General features: G+C 38.8%; 1 protein-coding gene across 11 annotated transcripts in view; it reads left to right on the top strand.

Annotated features, from left to right (window-relative positions):
- LOC112572115 (sarcolemmal membrane-associated protein-like) overlaps positions 1-12,932 on the top strand; it is a 48,874-nt gene that overhangs the window by 7,733 nt on the left and 28,209 nt on the right. For 10 of the 11 annotated variants that reach the window (XM_025251654.1, XM_025251651.1, XM_025251653.1 and 7 more), the window contains exons 5-11: positions 4,716-4,794; positions 9,310-9,405; positions 10,166-10,237; positions 10,718-10,795; positions 11,352-11,414; positions 11,698-11,835; positions 12,784-12,894. In XM_025251654.1, the coding sequence (XP_025107439.1) occupies positions 4,716-4,794; positions 9,310-9,405; positions 10,166-10,237; positions 10,718-10,795; positions 11,352-11,414; positions 11,698-11,835; positions 12,784-12,894 (637 nt within the window). Of the gene's footprint in view, positions 1-4,715; positions 4,795-6,995; positions 8,574-9,309; positions 9,406-10,165; positions 10,238-10,717; positions 10,796-11,351; positions 11,415-11,697; positions 11,836-12,783; positions 12,895-12,932 lie in introns of those variants that run through there. The other variant, XM_025251659.1, reaches the window with a different exon arrangement.

Genomic DNA, 12,932 nt, shown 5'->3' with positions numbered 1-12,932 from the left:
CTTTTGCTATACATATTATTTGTCTTTTATAAATTTCAAAGTAATTCCTCCTTCATCAAAAATAGGTAAAATATGTAAGAGGAAGTTTGTTACTGATAATGGGTGTCTCGTGCTGATGCATTATTTATACTGATAATCTTGTGACTTGTTCCAAATAATATTTTTACTCTAAATTTTCATCTCACTGTTTGTTTACCTCAGAAAATCGTATCATTAAAAATGATTTAATAATGGATCATAAAAATCTAAATAACTGTAGATGTCCAACTGTAGTCATATATCCATAGGTTCACTGTACACTTGTAAGACATATAAGCCATGATAAGGTTGTGCCTCATTGCAGCCATGTTTGCTTGTGCAACTCATACAGAGCTAAATTGGCATGGTGCTGAATGTGCTAAGATTCAGTCACAAGTATTAATATTGTAACTGGCCTAATTGCTGTTAAAATTATAGACGACAGTGACCTTTTGTTATTTCACTCATTAATTATGTCTGTGGCTGTATGCATACACGCATATTTGCATGTGCACATGCACTTTTATAGAAACACAAGAAGTGATTACACTTAATTTTGCATGTGTTAGGTCATTGTTTGGGCACATATGCCAAAGAAAATGTTTGGCAAATGAGAGCATTGCAACTAGGTTAATAGTGGTGCTCAGAACACTGTGCCCTAAAGGTCTATTGCATCTGTATGTGGAGTATGCAGTATTGGTATAATTTTCCCTAACACTTATTGTTTGCATCAGAAAGTGTAAACAGCTAGTATAATGGGAAAAGATGGTCACTTGCTGAATATGGAGGTTACAGCTGTCCATTTTGCTCACTTTAGTAGAGTGCTGTGGCTGTGCAGGACTGAGAATGCTGTGCCTGGTAATGGTGGCAGCAGATGGGACTGTTCCTTTTGAGGATTCTTTGTGTTCAGATGCTTGTTTCAGCAAATCATTGGTTTGCATGCAGTAGTCTTGCTTTCTTCCACAAGGTTTGTTCTTCTTCTTGTTACAGATATGCCTGTCAGTGGTCATAGCTCCGTCAACAGTGTTCTTGTTTACTTACAGCTGCCCTGAAGGACAAATCCTCCAAACAACTTAAATTGGATTATCCCAGGCCAGCCTGCTTTCAATATTGACTACCTCCTTAGTAGTCCACCATCATGTGTTTGCTGGGGTTTCTTCCTGTTTCTAAACAACTGAATGGAACAGAAGCTGCAAGACATTCACTTGCAGAAACACTGGAGCAGTGTCTGAAATTAGTTTGTGGAGTGTTTCTACACATCTCGGTGGCTTTTCATTCTCATTGCTGGAATGTGTAGAAGATGATCCTTTTTGTTCAGTGGTGATCCAACAAGCAGGCTTCCGCTTTCAATTATATTTATCGCTTGACATTTGACCCTGACTAAGTAGTGGTCAGAATTATGCAGTAAATAGTCTGTTTCCTCTGTGGTTACAAAAAAAAAAAAATACAGGTTTTGTTTTCCCCGTTTATATTTGTTGCTATATTATTTGGTCACTAAAGAGAGAGATCCTTTCCTATTAAAGGATAAGGAGTGTTGCTCACAAAAAGTTACTACCATTTTGTGGGTGGTAGAACTTGACGAGCACTTACTGTGTTGTGCTGCTGCACTATTGTCAGTGGTGCCATGGGGTGTCTGATAAGTCTCTGGACCAGAGAAGCAGCACTGGGCATGGGAAACCCAAGGTCAGTTTAATGATTGTATTCACTGCAGAGAGTATCAGTGGAAGCACATTATGTGTGCATTGTTTGGTTTTTTGATTTTTTTTTTTTTTTGGCTGTTACTGATTTTGGTTGTAGTTGATGTAAAGGTGATCTGTTAGTTTTATACAAAATTTTTAGATGTTGGCTTCATTCAACATTCCTTCAGAAAATCTTAGAAACTCAGATATAGATGTTAACTTTGTAGTTGTTTCTAAAAAAAAGTACACACCTTCAGAGTTTTTCTTTTAACTAATTTTATGGAAGTCAGTCTTTTATGCTAGGCGTGCAGATTAGATTTTTTCAGCTTTCCATGGTAGCTTTTACTGATTGTTACATGACAAGGGTAAATCACTGTTTGAGATTTAAGTCTTTGTATAAACAGCTTTCTATAAATTAAGTCAATGAACACTGTTGCATTGTTAACGAGTTTGAGTTGAACATGCAAGAATTTGTCTTGAAGTTGAACTTTTAAGAAATTTGTTCAGGTGTAGATATGTGCAACTAAATGTACAAAAAAAATAGGGAGAAAATATTGAGTGAAACTTGGAATGTACATTTTGTAGTTGTGCTAAAATAAGAAATTTCTTGAAGGAATTTCATAAAAATGCCAGTTTTAAAGGCGTTTTGAAAAAGTGATAAATGCTAATAAAGTAAATTACTGAGAAAAAATTTAAAGAAACCTAGGATATGCAGTTTCTCATAATAAGAAACAATGGTTCTAGTGTGGTGTATTGGAGCCAGATTGCATAGTGTTTTGTGAAAGGTGAGGAATATATGGCCCTCTTATGCTATTTTGGCTCACCTGTTATGATAAAGGAATCCCTTGTGGCAGCCTTCTGAGCCTTGAGTGGCACAAGCCATATTGTGTGCATGGTTTTTTTTTTTTTTAAACTATTAGGGTGTTAAACTATCCACATCAGTGGTCTAATAAAGATGCAGTATTGTTGCCACTCTCACTGATAAAGACTGCAAGCTGCTCTGTTTGAAAGGATCTCTGTCACACTTTTCTTTCCCCAAATTTTCTGATCATGCATGTGATTTGTTAAGCTATTGAGTTGAGGTTTGCTGGAAAGGAAATCTTATTTTGGTGAACTATTTTTAAAGAAAAGTTAACAAAACTGCCAGAGCAAACTGTAGCAGGGAAAATTATTTTACACTGAAGCAACCTTCAAAAAAAAAAAAGGAGGTCTAGAAGAAACTAGAGATTTTTATTTATTTATTTTTTTTTAACAGCAGAAACTGACAGAACAAAACAAGTGTAGTTTGCTGTGTATGTTTAAAGGCCTTATTGGATGCAATGTTTTTAAAGACTGTATACAAGATATTGACTCCCCATATCTAGGCAAATATCTTCATTCATTTCTCAATATGCTATAAACATCACCATGCACAAAGAGAGGTTATACACCGACATCAGGATTGTAAATATTTACATTATCCATGGAAGAGTTAATTAGGTGCTTATGTGGACTAATGTGACCTCACAAAATATACCTCTTCCTGTGCAGGCATATATCTTGAGAAGGGCTTATTTACCCTGATCTTGAGATATTTATTACCTTAAACTGAGCTTTATGCAGATTGTTAGGAAAAGAACTGCACCCTACTCATCCTTTAAAATGCACACCTGATTTAATAGCAGGATATTTTTACCTACAGATATAACTTACATCCTAATGTTTACTGTGCAGTGCATTTTTATAGTCAGACAAATATGTGATATTGTAAATGTTTATAAGCTGACATTTTTGCAGTATATGCAGTCTATCAGAAAGCTAGATGTGTTTTTGATTAAGACCTTCTACCTATATGATGCTAGTTATTTTTGTTTCTCTGGCACCACCAAGGGCATGTTAGGTCAACATATTGACACAGGGTTCCCAGGTCCTTGCAAGGTCCTTTTAAGTCCTTTTATATTGAATTTTCGCCGAAAGGCCTTTTAAGTCCTTTTATTTGCCATGTGGTCCTTTCAAATTATCACACAGGTCCTTACATTTTCTCTGTGACCCTTTTAAGTCCTTTTATCGATAAAATATTACCACAAATTTATTTCCGGAGTTGACTTTGGCGCAAAATACCGACGATTTTTCGCCGCATGTTTGGTCTACACATCTGTACAACACTAGTTGCCCTTCCGTATTCGCAAAAAGCCCTCTTTTTTCAAAAGGTCTTTAGAAACTTACTCTTTCTTGAACTTTGATCTTCTAGTACTACTGTGCATAGCTCTATTTCTCTCTCTCTTCCCGTTAGAGTGTGTGTGCGAGAGAGAGACACGTGAACTGACTTTTGTATTACACCAAAGAATGGCTTTCAGGTTTTGCAATTATTATTACTTAGATTTCTAGAAAACTTGGAACATTAACGGTGTATGTTATCAGCGCGCTAAGGACACTTTTTAAGTTATCTAATCTAAATATGGCAGACAGGCATCAAAATTAACTCTTTGATTATTTATTACTAGAAATACATGTATTTGAGAACATAGAGAAGATCACAGATTCATAAATAATACATCTTTCCGACCACACAAGAGAAAAACTTAAGCATTGATGACTGTCACTTAGGTCCTTACGAATGCATGAAAGGTATTTTTAAGGTCCTTTTAAGGTCCTTTTTTGGCACCATCCCTGATCCCTGGGAACCCTGTGACAGCTGAAGTCTGGCTTGTCTTTTTGTGGTGGAAGATTCTTCTCAGGAGACTAGTGTTATAAACCTACTTGTTTACTTATCAGAGAGTACTACTATCAGAGAGTAGCTGTTTGAACAGATATTTTCCCAAATCATTAAGTTTTCATTTTGTATTTGATGAAGATGAGGTCAGTGGTGTTAAATTTCTTTCAGCTACTTTATATAATTCAGCAGACTTTTCACTATCTCAGAGGATGTGCAGGACCTTCTAGATAACCTCAGAGATTGTGATCAATGCAGTTTAGACAACCTCAAGAGTCTTCATATTTTCCACCCTAGACTTTTATTTCTGATGTTGTATGTTCCAGCCCATTTCTGAATGCTCCACATCAGCCAGGCATAGCAATACAATCTCAAGACCTTTACCAACTGGCACACTACCTTCAGGTTAGTGAATTCTTTTTCTCTTCGTTTCCCTGGTCAAACATAACCACCTCATCTCTCTCACACATTCTCTCTCTCTCACACGCATATATATATTTGAATGATTGTCAAACTACCACATTAGAGACTGTACTGTGACTGTAGGTTGCCTGTATTGCATGGCATCACTTTTGCACTTTTCACCTTATCCCACAGTACTCCTATTTTTCATCTTTGACAGATTTTTTTTAAAGACAAATGAAGCACTTCTTGTCAGAATTTAGGGAGATACCCTATTGTGTGTATTGCAGTTTAAAGCAAAGGTTTGCATCCCCTTATGTCCTGAAGTGATCACACCCTCTCCCTCTCACACACACACACAGATCTTCAGCCGACACCTTTCACCAACAAAATCTTACAAACAAAATTGACAACTCTGCCAGTCTGTGTTCACTATGGCTTACATTTAATGAGCTCAACTAACTGTGTTTGCGCATGTTCCTTGTCCATTAATCATCCCCCAACCCCCCACAAACACCTTTCCATTTTGGCTAAAGAGACCCACTCAAAATGGGGGAGATGAAAGTCTATGGCTCTAGCTACCAACGAGGGAGGGCCTGGCCTCACCACCTGTCAATGAAAGCTGTTCATCAGAGGTGCACTGCACCAGCAAGTGGAGGTATGCCTTGTTCGCCCACGTCATCATTAGCCGCCGCATCGCCACTCTGTCATGTATACTCACGAGCCTGCCTTTATTTTTAGCCTCCAGGCCCGCGGAAATGCCCTCCTTCTTCCCCCATCTTCCTCTTCCCGAACAAGTTCTGGCGTACCTGTGACTTGGGGTGGGGGCAAGAGGTCGTCTCCGGCACAATTATACACACGTGGACTCAGACATACAGATAATCCCCACCTTAGCAGCCAGATTCACCTGTAGTAGGTAAAAGGGGTGCGGGGTTGAAGTGGAGCTGTGACCCTAAGCCGAGTACCATAGGGCGCGTCGGAACCGCAGGGTTCTTGTGGCACGCCAGTCGATAAAGGGGGAGGCCAGGGAGATGAAGATGCGAATGCGCATGGTTTGCCCTTCAAAAAAAAAAAAATCATGTGAATCTGAGAGTGGTAAGAGTAGCGGTGGGGAGTTTCCTGCCAAAGTTATATTAACAGGAGGGGAGCGAACTGTCGGCGTGTACAGTACCTTTAGAGACAGGCTGGCGTGTTTAATGTTTCTCCCATCACATGCCACTTTTTCTTTTTTTAAAAAAGGAAAAGTTCCCGTGTAAAAAAGAGAGAGAGAGAGAAACGAGTGAATAAAATAAGGACAACTAAGGACACACTTTTGACAACTGAAGACTCGCTCCCTCATCAAACTCTTCCCTTCACCCCATCTAGCCTCCCGTAACACACTATGTAATTTATGGAACTGCAGCGTTTTCGCTTGTAATTACACAACATCTGAGTTCATCCATCCAGCCGCCATGCAGCACTAATAGTGTTTTCTCCAGCGCCCTCACTCGCCATCAAGACGAGCTTAGTGCACTTGACAGAAACAAGAAGGTAATAAGTGCATGGGGCACAAGGTCGTCAACTCTGAAACCGAGGAAATATTCGGGAACATCTATGGAGCAGGAGGCAGAATGAAAATGCTTCTCGTCGGACGTGCAGTCGACGCCCAGATCCAGCGACGAAGCACGACGTCCGTAGTTATTGTTGCGGAGACATGGAGACACGGAATCCGTCAAGCGAGAGGACCCTGACGGGATGGTCCAGGCGAACGAGTGGCTGCAGAGACTGTTAGTGGAAGATGTGGTCTGCGGGTGGAAACGACTGGGCTTAGTCATGGAATAACCGAAAGCAGGTATACGGCGCAACAAAAAGCACAAGCCGGCAAGAGACAAACCCGAGCCATGTACCCCTCAAGACCGATTGATGACGAGTACGTCACTCTTGATGTCGGGCGAAAATTAAAGGTTGCTACATTAAGAGGTTTCAAATACAACAGTCACTTTTGGCTCATGTTCTGGTCACATGTTAAAAAAGAGTAGTATGTTTAAGAACTCAGACTTTGTACACCTGTGTGTGAGTGAGAGAGGGTGGGGTAGGTGCCCAGCTTGAGCGCTGCGGTTAGCAGACCCGCCCTACTGCTTGCATAGAAAGTGCATTTCTGGAGAAGGATGTTGGGCAGGGGGGGGGGGGGAAGAAGAGTACTCCCAGGAGCCGCCTGTTTGATCGAGAAAGGAAAGCGGAAATTATAAAATGCCATTCAACGCCAGTCACGTGGCTGGGAAAACAGTGGGGGACGGCGACAACAAAAGAAGCAGTGTGTTATACCTGCTGCCCTTGAAAGGGGCAAGCTTCGCTCGGTTTCCCCACCACCACCACACCCCACCAACACACCACCACCAACACACTCCCAACTCTTTAAGGCGTTTCTGTGTGAGGAGCCAACGTAAGAGTTTGAGGCGATGGAAAACCCCGAACGGCCACCAGATGTAACTCGTCGCCGATGGGCGGTATGAGTGCGGTGAGGGGGTTGGTATCCGCGTGCATTTCCGTTACACCAAAAGGGCAGGGAAAAAAAAAAAAAAGTCGGGGTGATGGCGGTGATAGGTCATGGAATAATTATCAGCTGACGGAGCCGCGCTACGCAAACGATCTGAAGGATCTGAGCGCCGGGGGATTTACCGCCGTAGTCGTTCCGTCAATTAAAGTCGTGCCACCCCGTCTCCTTGGCTGTCCCGGTGACGTGAGTGGTACACTGGCAATGACTAGATCATTGCGAACATACCCGATCGCGGAAGCTAATTCTAAAAACTGTTTTTCTGGTGATTGCGCGGCACAAACGCAGGTAGGTAGGAGATCAGCGGTCAAAGAGTGTTTGGAGTAGAATGATTGTTTGGAAGTACCATTTAAAGCGGAGCTAGGGACGAGTGGAGCAGAATACAAATTGATTGTTTGCAAACAAGAAAGGTGTGTAGAGCAGAATACCCGATGTTGACCAGGAAACGGGATGCATTGAGTGGATGCCACATTATCGAATTGATTATGAGGATGAAAGATCAGAAGTGGGAAGCAAAGTGATTGTTCTGGAGCGCAAAAGATGTGTCAAGTGCGGTGCAGAATGAACTATTGTTGAAGAAGCGCAGAAATATGTGGAAAAAGATATAAAACAATTGCTGAGGATGAAGGATACTAGGATTGAAATGCAAGATGATTGTGCAGGAAAATGAAGGAGGTGTAGACTAGAAACAAAATAATGCTTCACGAAGACTAATAGGAAACAATTAGAACAGTGAAGGACACAACGGTCGTCTTGGGAGGTGGTGACCTTCTCAGGTGCTCTGCAGACACCTGATACAGCTGTTTGCCTTGCCTTGTTTGAAGGGACCAGAGAACAAAGAACTATCTGTGCCTGTTACTGAGGATCAAGACACCAGTAAATGGATTTTTTTGCTGGGTGCAGTCCATTATTAAGTTTTGTTTTTGATATGCTACCTGTGGTTAAGTTATGACAGGAGAAGAATAAACAAACATATGGATTTTTACAGAGCATTGTACTACCTGAATGTAAAACGCACAAAAGGTTAATGGCAGTGCATGCCAGTTATATGATGAGGAATTGCTGCTGATAAGATCATGATGGGATTAATAGAGTACATGAAGAACTTGCCAGGCATTGTTTTGGATGAAAATATTTAACACTAAACAGCTTTTTCAACTATATACACTTCACAATGGATTATCATTGTGGACGTCATTGTGATTATTTCATTGATGTCATTCACAGCATTATGGATATGGAAGCAGAGGTTTGTATACTTGGATTTCACCTAAAGTGATTCGTTGATGCACTTGTGAATAATTTCATAACATGTTTTATTTACTGGGGAATAAGGGTTTGTAGGCAGTGGTGTGAACATGAAGGATTGAATAAAATAGTTGATTTGTTTTTTGTTTTTTGTTTTTTTTCTTTTTTGGAAAGTGTCAAACCACTGATACTTTTTTAAGTAAAGATCAAGAAACTTATGGATTAAGTATATAAAACTAAAGAGTCAATGATTTCTTTGTATGACTCTCGTGATGAGAAATTTAACATTGTTAAATATTTTCAACATTTCCTATTTAAGTAAAGCAATTTCTAGACCTTGAAAGAACCACCTGAAAGGAGGAGTGCAGTTTTATTGTGTTTACATAGGTTATGCAGTCTCGAAAAGGTAATTAGAGCATTGAACAGGGGAAGAGATCAAAATATTTCAGGGATTACAGTTACCAGATAACAACACTGTAGATGTTTGTCTTAGATCTATTAAAAGGATAAATGAAAAGCAGAAATACATGCATGTTGACAGAGGGCAGTTTCTGTGTCACAGTTGTATATCTACAGTTGGTTTTGCATGCTTATGGGTGCACATGGAATGTTGATTTGCCATGGATGGTCGTCTTATCATTCTCTACACTCGAACAGGCAGCTTTATGCTGACAGTGGAGGTATGAACCAAACAGAGGAGGGTAATTGCTACATATTTGTTTCGCATATGGTTACAGGAGGCACTACACAGAGAAAAGATGTTGGAGCAGAAGCTGAGCAGTCTTCAACAGCTGGTCAACAACACACAGGAAGCTGCAGAAAGTGGCTGGCAGGTGGGTTGATCTTGTTGAGTCTTTACAGATGACAGACGGTAGATGTAATGGTTGTTTTTTTAGATTTTTATTATGATGTACATTGATTTACATTTCCTGGGATAAAAAAGAAATACAGTCTATTATTTGTCTGCTTTAATGTTTATCTGCTCTTGCCATAACTCAGCCCAACCATTAAATGAGAGAAGCTGTTAGTATCAAAACATTTAAGTCACAAGTTATCATTACATATCATTTTTAGTTTTCACTTTTTTCATTTTTGTTCAGCTTCCACTTTTCGTGTTGTTTGTTTTGTAAATGGGTAAGTGCTCAGAGCATGACTTTCACGTTGTGTGCTGTACAAAGGTACATTTATTATTATTTTTATTATTTCAGTGCTACACAGTTATTCTGTACCTGTTAAACTAAACCTAGATTAGGTAAATTTGAGAGGGAAGCTCCTTTTAAATGCTTTACATTCTGAAAAAAAATTGGTTGTAGTATGAGCAAGGCCCCACGAGAGAGGGAAACATTTGCTGCGATAAATAAACCTGATCTTACTTTAACCTGCTTTAGCTAAATAAAGATGGGCTACCACTCCCTAGATAAGCATGAGATGGACAACCCAAAGTCCTAAATGAGTTGAGGACATTTGTTTTACACGAGTCTGAAAGACTTGAAGACCTTTTTTCGAATCAAGTAATGATCCTTAGCTTTTCTAGTTGAAAGATAATTGTGTGAATTTAAATGCTAGTACCTCACATGTTATCATGATATGCAGGCTTTAATTGATGAAGACAAGCTGCTGTCTCGCTTGGAAATGCTGGAAAATCAGCTGCACATCTACTCCAAGGTACCTTCCTTTCATTCTCTGTACCTATCGCTATGCTACTGTAGGACATGTCAGGAGAGGTTGGTCATAAAATTAACAAAAGGCTTTTTTTGTGTGTGCAGTTGCTAAACATTGCTAGTGGTGTTTGGACACTTTGAATTAAGTCCTTCAGCAGTGACAAAATGTTTATCATACTGCAAGACTCGCTTTATGCTAAAAATTTAGTTTAGTCAGCAAATGACAAAGCCTGGGTGTTTTTAGGCAAAGAATTTCTTCTCTAGGGATAGTTCATATATATATAGATTTAGATTACATATTTATAGTTTTCTTGCCCCTGTCCATGTTGATGCAGAACTTCTTCGGCTCTTTAAAGTCAAGATTTACGAGTTCTTTGTATCTTCTGCTTGATTGTGTTTTTCAATTTTCTTTGTGTTATTTTCTTTCCTTTTCTTTTTTTTTTATTTCTTAGATAATTACATTTTTTTAATATTCATTTTCCAGAACCACAGTGAAGACACTCTGCGACAAGAGCTAGCAGCATCAATTGAAGACAAAATGAACTATGAAACTACTGCCAAAGTGAGTTTAGTCTACGGATCTAGATGTAATCTGGAAAATAGCTAATTTGTGACATTTCTTAAGGTATAAATTTTGTATTCAAAGTATATTAGCTTATTCTTATCCCTTCAAGTGAAATCATCGGTCTGACAGTTCTAAACTACAAAATAAGCACATTTTAATTTACAACAGGCAAAAATACTTAAAGAGCTTTTTAGATATTCAAGGAAGTCAAAAGATGAGGAAGACTTGTGGAAAGTTTTGTTTTTGGTTTGTATGCTTGTCTTTTTTTCTAATGGAGCTGAATGTTAGCTAAATATTGCAGTTCCATTTTAAATAGCCCTTTATCCTTCAGTAGCCTGTGTAACAATTTTTGTCTGTTGCCTAGAGTTCTTTTGTCATCCATTCATTGTCATTTTATACTTAGTAAATCATATTGTCTTGAAAATGATTGTTCTTCTAATTCTAATTTGGAGGATGTGTGGGTCTTTTGGTAACATATTTCTTCATTATGAGGAGAACTATGAGTGTAGGTTTTAATTTATTGTCAATTCTGGCTTTACTTTTACCCAACCAGGAATCATTGCGACGAGTACTTCAGGAAAAATTGGATGCTGTTACAAAATTATCAGATCTTGAGGTAAGCCAAAAAAGTCGTCTTTTGTTTTGCTTTGTTTTTTAAAAAAAGAAATGAGTGTCTTCATTTTGATTCATCTTGTTGGCCAGTAGGCCATCTTGTTTTGCCTCAGTATTTTTTCTATATTAAACTCTTACATATAGTTTTGTTTTATCTTTAGTCCGTGAACTATGGTTAATCTGTTCGTTGGTCACTTGTGATGACAAGTACCATTGTTGAGGCTGAGTCAGCAGGAGATTGAATCAACACACTAGCTTATTATAATCTTACATTTACTTTGGTCCAGCGCTCTTTGACCTCTGCTGAAGATGAATGCAGCCACTTGAAGGAAATATGTGAGTCAGGTCAAGAAGAGTTGCGACAATTGGCAAAGCGATACCAGGATCAGTTGAAAGAAGTACAAGAACTTCAAGAAAAACTTCAGGTCTGGAATGCAGGGACTTTTGCATGAAAACAGCATTGAGTATGTTCACGCTCATGTTTATGGGGGTTAAATTATAAACATGCATTTATGTATTTATATATGTGTGTGTTTTTCTTTCTTTCCTCTCACATTGTTCGTCTGCCATGAGCAGTACTTGCTTATTCAATCCTGACAACATGTAAAAAGTGGATTTCAGGTTTGTGACTTTAGAGAAATCATTCTGTTTTTGAACATAGCAGTTGCTTTGCTCGAGTGGTCCTCATTTCTTGAGTAGACCAGCAGCAAATGCTTGTGCCCTTTCTAAAATTGTAGGTCAGGATTGGGCAAAATTGTACATCGAGATTAAGTTAAATTGTAGGTCAGGATTGAGCAGAATCATACTTCAGGGTGGGCTTAAATTACACATCAGGACTCAACTTAATTGAGTGGGTGATTAGTTTGGAAAATTGGGCCGGTGGGGCGGGGGGGGGGGATGTTTACTCCAGAAAAGTTGAGAGAAATGTTATTCTTTATCATTTTAAAAACATACAAACATGCATTGGAGATATAGATCATCAAATCATTCTGCCTTCTGCTGTCATCATTATTTTGCTTTGCAAACACCAAAATAAAGACATTTCATTCTTAAGAATAAAATTTTAAGTTGGTTTGCCATCCATAGTTTTCAGCAGCATATTTTGACTCCTCTTTCCTATACTTTTAAAAATATATTTGTGGACTTGAACATGATCTTCACAGTTGATTTAGCACAAAATGCTGTACGTGGCTAACAAAAATTAATAAAGTTTTTATCCCATTCTGTAAAGGTAGGTGAATTTCATTTCATTTTGAACATGAAAGTTTTGGTTCTTTGCTCGCTTTGTAAGGGAAGCATGCTGAGCAGGAATTGTCATTTCTAAGCATTGTTCTTTGTAAGTTGTGAAACATTTTAAAAATTTCTTTTTTCAGGAGGCCGAGAAAAGCCATCAGGAAGAGCTGGAGCGGGCAGAGAAAGAAAAACAAGAACTAACTGAAAAACTAGAAGATATGATGCAACAAGAAAGCACGCTCGCTGCCAAGGTTAGTGCAAAGTCATAGCCTTTTTAAGTTCAGTTTAA

Source organism: Pomacea canaliculata, linkage group LG9 (genome assembly GCF_003073045.1).
Source record: "Pomacea canaliculata isolate SZHN2017 linkage group LG9, ASM307304v1, whole genome shotgun sequence".
Taxonomy (NCBI): Eukaryota; Metazoa; Mollusca; class Gastropoda; order Architaenioglossa; family Ampullariidae; genus Pomacea; species Pomacea canaliculata.
Note: the sequence above shows the minus strand (reverse complement) of the source record. Positions and strands in the feature narration are given on the sequence as shown.